This window comes from Triticum aestivum, chromosome 2D (genome assembly GCF_018294505.1).
Source record: "Triticum aestivum cultivar Chinese Spring chromosome 2D, IWGSC CS RefSeq v2.1, whole genome shotgun sequence".
Taxonomy (NCBI): Eukaryota; Viridiplantae; Streptophyta; class Magnoliopsida; order Poales; family Poaceae; genus Triticum; species Triticum aestivum.
The window spans coordinates 518,953,967-518,960,785 of record NC_057799.1 but is presented as its reverse complement, the minus strand read 5'-3'; the positions used below and the strand labels follow the sequence as shown (position 1 = coordinate 518,960,785).

The 6,819-nt window shown below is 45.9% G+C and overlaps 1 protein-coding gene across 1 annotated transcript; it reads right to left on the bottom strand.

Annotated features, from left to right (window-relative positions):
- Positions 1–439: 439 nt before the first annotated feature.
- On the bottom strand, positions 440–4,844 carry LOC123054173 (O-fucosyltransferase 6). Its single transcript, XM_044477882.1, has 11 exons — positions 4,394–4,844; positions 4,192–4,251; positions 3,993–4,083; positions 3,782–3,858; positions 2,842–2,930; positions 2,587–2,770; positions 2,303–2,484; positions 2,121–2,223; positions 1,712–2,043; positions 1,014–1,582; positions 440–725 (listed from the first exon to the last, which is right to left on the bottom strand). Exons 1-10 carry the CDS (start codon positions 4,574–4,576, stop codon positions 1,165–1,167), a joined length of 1,719 nt encoding a protein of 572 aa, XP_044333817.1. The 5' UTR covers positions 4,577–4,844; the 3' UTR covers positions 440–725; positions 1,014–1,164.
- Positions 4,845–6,819: the final 1,975 nt, after the last annotated feature.

The window sequence follows — 6,819 nt, the reverse complement described above, 5'->3', positions numbered from 1 at the left end:
ACGAGCACTGCTTTTTTTTTTTTTGCGGGATGCAAAACGAGCACTGCTACATAGGCACAGAACATCTGGATGTAGAGAAACGCCAAGATTTTTGACAGCGTCAACCAAATGGCTTGCTATCGTTCTTTTGATAAAATTTCCGTGCTGGGGTTTCCTCTACAGTTTTTTCAATTCAAGAGAAAAATTTACCGTCACGATATTTTGGCAGGACGTTTTAACATTAGCCTACCGATAAGCATTCACCATACTGAATTATACTCCCTCCGTCCCATAATATAAAAGCTTTTTTTACACTAATGTAGTCTAGAAAATACTCTTGTTTTATGGGACGGAGGAAGTAACAATTAAACAAAAATAAGAGCTGTGCGCGTGACAAAAATGTTGATTTCCCAAAGAGCAGCTCCGAACTAGCCAATAATGCTGAAACGTACAGACGCACTGGGTAAGATTTTCATTCTTTCTTGCTCCTCTTCATGTTCTATGTTATGTACAGAATTCATGGCAGACCGAAAATTTTGTCGAGAGAAAATCAAGAGTAAAAACCAAACTCACTGTCACATTACATCAAACTATAAAGGAAAAAGAGCTACCGTCTATTTACGGTTCAATCTAAAATATATTAATGGAAAACCAAACAAAAAAGTTCTTCTAATTTGCCAATCAGCATCCGATGCAGACCAGTCAAATGCTGTACAATTTGTCTTGCTCATACTGAAGGCCTGCTTCTGCATTGAGAAAAAAACATGTGGAGCATTAGATTGTTGAAGTCAAGTTAGAAATACACAAACGGAAATCATGTTTCCGGTTAGGTTCAACGTGTATTTTTAATGAAGTTTAACCGCATATCAAATGCCCATTTCGTGTTAAATATTTTTTAGACTACTTAACATACAATTTGTATTACCAGATCAAACGTGGAGATCATGCAGGTCCATAAGTTTCATCTTTGAAGTACCAAGTGTATAAAGGCAATATACAGTATCATTTACTCAAGTTAAGTATTCCGTATTTACCTCTCTTCTTCTGTAAGAAGCTCTTCCTGATTTCTCCATGCAAAAAAACAGGAGAAGATAAATTCTGCAGTAGCTTCTGTACACAAAAAACTTCATCGCCTTTCCCTTCTAAGTGACAAAACCTATTATAACAGCTATCAATTTTAAGTGACTAGTCCGAGAGTATGTCCTCCAATTCAGGAATGTCTGGTCCAGCAATACGGCCGTAATCTGGATCAGTCTCAGTTGATGAATCCCCTCCCAAGGGTGTATTCTCTCCATAGTCCAAATCGCTCCAGTCGAACTCCGCATCACTGGTATGATTCCCGGCAGCTTCACGAGCACGATTGCTTAGGTACGGCTTACTAGGCCCAGTTCTTCTCTTTGTCCTTGCACAAATGCAGTCCATAGGGTGCTCGTGAAATTCACCTTTTCCCGGTTTAATCTCATTTGGCTCACCCATAAAACCCTTTTGGTACATCTGAACTTTGGATGCAAATGTGTCCCAGCTCATGCTGGTTCGATTAAGGAAGAGAGAGGAGAGCTTCTTAGAATTGGGGCGTATGGTCCTCTTGTGCCCGAAGTATCTCCTGAAATCAGCATTTTTTTTCAATCAATCTACTTACGTTTAGAGGGTCTTTGAATATGCAGGCAACAATTGGTATCTTAAAAAATCTACAGCTATTCAAATTATTGTAGAAATGCACAAAAGAGATTACCTTCGACCAGCCAACATTCTTGCCATGTTGCCATTGTTATTTGTCACAAAAACGTCGCTGTCATCACACACGACATAATCAAGGGCGGCCATGCGAGATGAGAATGGCAAGAAAGGTGCCAGCTCCTCCTTGCTTGATAGAGTCTCCTTCGAGTGGAAGTTTGGGAAGAGCGCTTTCAGAGGTGCTAATGTCTCCTCTCCTCCGTATACATCCCCCGACGCAACATATAGGTGGACGTCCTTCCCAAAACCCAATGCCCTGAGCATGAAGCCAACTTCTTCTGGTGTTAGAGGGCATTTGCCATGCCGGCGTTCTCTGTCAGGGTTGCTTTCCTGAAAATAAATTCAAGTGTAACTGTAAAAAACTGAAAGGGCCATTTAATAACCCTGAATGAAGAATGGTCACTTACATGCAGTGTATCCCATCTCTTACGTATTGCACCTAGTTCCCTTCTCTCGATTTCACCACCCCCAAAGTAACATCCCGAGAAGGCGAGCATGTCAGGCTCAAATCTGTCATAGGTTATGAGGGTGAAGAAAATTCGCTTGTACTGCATAGCCAACACAAAATTTTATTTGAAAGAAATATTACCTTAGGTGAAGAGCAATGAAGCGTCCACTTTTGGCTCTCATTCTTTGGACAAGCAATCGGCCCATTTCGAGAATTGGATCTGTGAACTTTAGTGCATGATAATTGACTCTACACCTGAGCTTTTGAAGATCAGTCTCCAACCTGTTGGAAACCCGGTAGTCAAATTTTGTTAGTTGAACGACCTGCATGGGTAGAAATGCAAAAAAACATGTCAGAATTGAGCATTTTCAGCCTGAAGTTCTGAACATACGAAAAGTGGCATGTTGACAATCTGTAATGCTTACATGTTTCTTTAAAAGGGCAGGTAGTACTCGATTCTCGTAGCATTTTGGAGTACACTTCCTAGGTACACGCATTTTATATGGAGAAGGTGTTTTCCCATTTCTGTCAGGCACTTGTCGTATGATCTTTACATCATTTGCGAGCGAGGATATGAATGAGTCAGCATCAAAGATCTCCCCAAAATCACTGTGATACGGAACACCGAATAAGCACATGGTGCTTTGCCAGAACAACCAACAGAGGGTAAAGATTGTTACCTTGCGTCATTCCAGAAAGATGCCTGATCAAGCTTTGGAATGACAAGTGTTGCATTCAGAATGCGCGCTGCAACAACAGCATCTATGATCTGGAAACAGATAACCAAAAGCGTTTTCGTGTCATTTATTGAATTTCATGACTTATCTGAAAATGGGGAATATTATCAAGACAAACTACTGATGTTGGAACATTAGAGTTTCATCACTCTGTATAGCAAGAAGACACGAGTCTGAGAACAAACAGAGAATTGATTATCTGGATACCCGTTCACAGTGACAACTCATACTAATTGGTCAAGAAACACACGCTATGACCTCGAACCGAAAGTTTGTTCAAATTGATAACTCATACTAATAGGTCAAGAAAAACAAACTACGATCTCGAACTGGAAATCGTTCAGATTAATAACTCATAGGTCAAGAAACACACACTATGGTCTCGAACTGGGAGTTGTTCAGATTACTCAAGATCAGAACTGGCAAGCAAGTATTCAGGTACACGTTTCCTACGGTATAGGGTAGTTGTATATGACAGCTAATACTAACAAGAAAGGAATAAATACACTGGCGCAGTCATGCAGGGCTTCCAAAAGTAGTTGGAGCATACCAAGAAAAGACGGAAATGCAGGGATGCAGCCAAAGGCGTCAACAAGTTGTTGGAGTAAATTGAATTGACCAGGGCTATATCATACGGAGTAGATGCTTACAACTGAAGAAAACTGACATTATTGTATTATTAGCACATGGCCAAGAGTCTCATCATTGCGAAACCTAGAGTGACATTAGACCACTAACACAGTAATTCAGGTAGGCTATGTAAACATGGAAATTACGAGGTAATTCAACTGCAATATATTCACACTGTTGGACCAAGCAAAAAGACAATAATTCGATGGGACAAGCCAGCAACCAGTATGGCAGCACGTTCGTTCTTACTCACCCCTGTTCGCTGCTGGTTCAGGCCCCCGCTGGTGGCGATCATCAGATAGCGATTCGGCTCAGTGACAGCCTTGGCATCTGCTGAAGGGGGAACTTCACTGTTAGCGAGCAGTAAGACACGAACACGAGCAGTGGCAATGCTAATCTTGTGAAGCAAAACAAGCCGCATACGAAAGGAGAACGAAATTGCTGCAAGGAACAGGCGTGCGCACCGGCGAACTCCTTGGTGGCGTCGCTGCAGCCAACGAAGTGGTGCGCCGTCTTCGATGTCCAGAGCTCTTCCCCCAGCCTGCTCCCGCCACTCTGAAAGAAGACCCGGAAGGAACCAATTAATCAGGCGAATTGGTCGCTCGATTTCACCGGGTTTAAGCGCAAGAAACGGTGAGGCAGAGCGCGGGGTTATCCACTCACCGGAACGGTGAAATCGACGGTGCCGACGAGATTCCTGCGCAACTCGGCCGGTTTGTTCAACTGCTCCGCGAAACAAAAGGGGGACAGCAAACAGAATCGGCATTAAGGCAGGAAGGGAGCGAAAATCGGAGAGCATTGCATGGACCGGCGGCGACCCCCGTCGCCGCAAAGTCGCGGCTTTTGTTAGTGAGAGGGAGCGTACCAGGAACGGCGGGTTGTGGCGCCGGACGCCGCCGCCGCCACCCCCGAGCGGCGGCGAGAGGAAGCAGTGGAAGGCGACGACGACGAGCAGCAGCCCGGCCGCCGTGAACGCCGCCGCGGCCGGCGCCACCGAGGGCACCACCCAGCGGCCGTGGTGCTGGCCGCGCCGCCGCCTCGACCCCATGCGGCGCCCCTCCTCCTCCGCCGCCACCTCTCCCTCACGCGCGCGCGCACGCCTTGTTCTCTTCTCGCTCCGGTCCTGCTGGGCTCTGCGATCGAGCGTGCGCTTGGAAGCGTGCGGGTTTTGGTGGTGGCGGCAGCAGAGATGGGAGGGAAGGAAGCGGCCGGGGCCGGAGGCGGACGGAAGTCCAGGCTTTTGTTTTGTTAGTTGGGTGGCAGCATTTGGCGAGAGAGCAGGTAGTAGAAAACGATGAGACGGCAGGAGAAGCGACTGCTCCTCCTCCTAGACTACTAGCGGGGCGGCTACAGGGAGATCAATCATATATATCGCCAAACAGAAGGGGCTACAAGTAAATAATATAGTGGATCAGTAAAAAAATGGAGGATCGGAGCGAATCTCCGCACACTAACCGCTTTTAATTCCGTTCGGCCGTTCCGATTATGTACACACTATAATCTAATGCAAAGCATTACCCTAAAAAAATCTAATGTAAAGCAGATTCAGCAAAAAAAATGTTCGTTCTGGAGAAAAGAAATCGCGTGGGATGAGAGCCGATCTGGCTTGTTCTACGGCACTGTGCATGCGTGTCTCCTAGCGCTAGCGAGGAGCATGCTAATGGTGGTGCCCAGTGGGTAGGCGATTAGTACTAGTAGTAGAGTAATTTGAGGGTGGCATCCGGAGAAACGCGACATAATGGCCAGATTATAGAGAGATTAAACCGTTGTATATACGGGGACGGGGGTGGTACCCTCCAGCGAGGACGGCTCCCCTGCGAACGAATCTCAAATAATTACAGGCCTCATTGAATGCGCAGTCCACCCGTCTGGTGCTAATTCATTGCAATTTGCTGCTATAGTATTCATGCTAGTACATTTACGATTCGATTCAAACGATCACACGTGCCGTTGCCGTGAATTTTCTGTTCTTTCCTTCTGTTTTTCCAAGAGCAACAGACCGCCGGCCCAATGGGAGCGTTACGATGGTGCGCCGCGACGTGATGCAACGTGCACGTAGCCAGCTTTCTTTCTGTTAATTAATCATAATTAATTCGTGTCGCGTAAAAAAGATGGATGGATGGATGGCGCGGGAGAGGGGCGACGTCGCACATGCAGGAGCAGTCCACGTGATGGTTGCCTTGGCTGTACCGCTTTCGACGATCCTACAGTACCAAGCAAGCAACCGACCACGACCGATCGATCCCGTCCCAGCGGGGCCGCCTTTCCGGCCGTATGCCGAGCCTGACTCTTTGTTAATCTGGCATGCAGATGGCGTGGTGCGCTCGGGGAAAAGAGACTGCGGTCAAGTTCGACATGCACGGACCATGACCACTCCATCCACTATAACCAAAGTGGGATAAAAATGGAACTTCGCAATAGAGAAATTGTTTCCGGATGTTTTACCCTCTTTTTGTTTGCACTTTGGCTCTGTACTGGATTACTGTAGAAAAGAACTAGTGCTACTAGTAGCAGGAGTAATTTTCTCGGTTCGAAGTTAAAAAAAAGAGCAAGTTGATGGGATTTTATTTTTTAGTACGGCAAGTTGTTGGGATTCGCTGCAGGTTTTCAGTGCTGCAAAACAGCTTTCTCTAGAGGAATACACCTCTACGGGCCTACGTACCGAATGCAAGGTGAAAGGCCTACGCACTCTGTTAGTAACAAATTTAATCGCACACTTTGCACTACTCTGCTGAGACCCACGATATGGTGGCCAGGAAAGATATTCCAGCTGTCATGCGTCAACTGCTCCCTCTCTTTTAGGCCTCATTTTAACTCCAGGCGAGAATAACCCCTGGATGGGTAAAAGTCGGTTTAGACGGTCTGCATGTGATTTGGACAGAAGAAAATGTTTGTTGCACCCAAGTGGGGTGGAGGTGGGGCTACGTACTCCTAATAACAAACTGGACGCAGCAACAAGATCATGCGTTGATGGGTGGATTAGAAGGAAAGTCCCCATCACCCTCCACCGGGTCCCAACCCATCAGCTCATGAGGTCTTGTGTTTCCCCTCCAGTATAGTACTATACAGACCAATAATTGGCTTGGCAAAGTCTCTTTAGCCTTTGCTGATACGTACTCCTATATGATACTCCCGTCGTCCGAAAATACTTGTCCTCCGAAATGGATAAAATGGATGTATCTAAAACTAAACTAAGTCTAGATACAACCATAAACTAAGTCTATATACAACCATTTTTAGGACAAGTATTTCTGGACGGAGGGAGTATATAGATGGCGTTTCCCTGTTCCC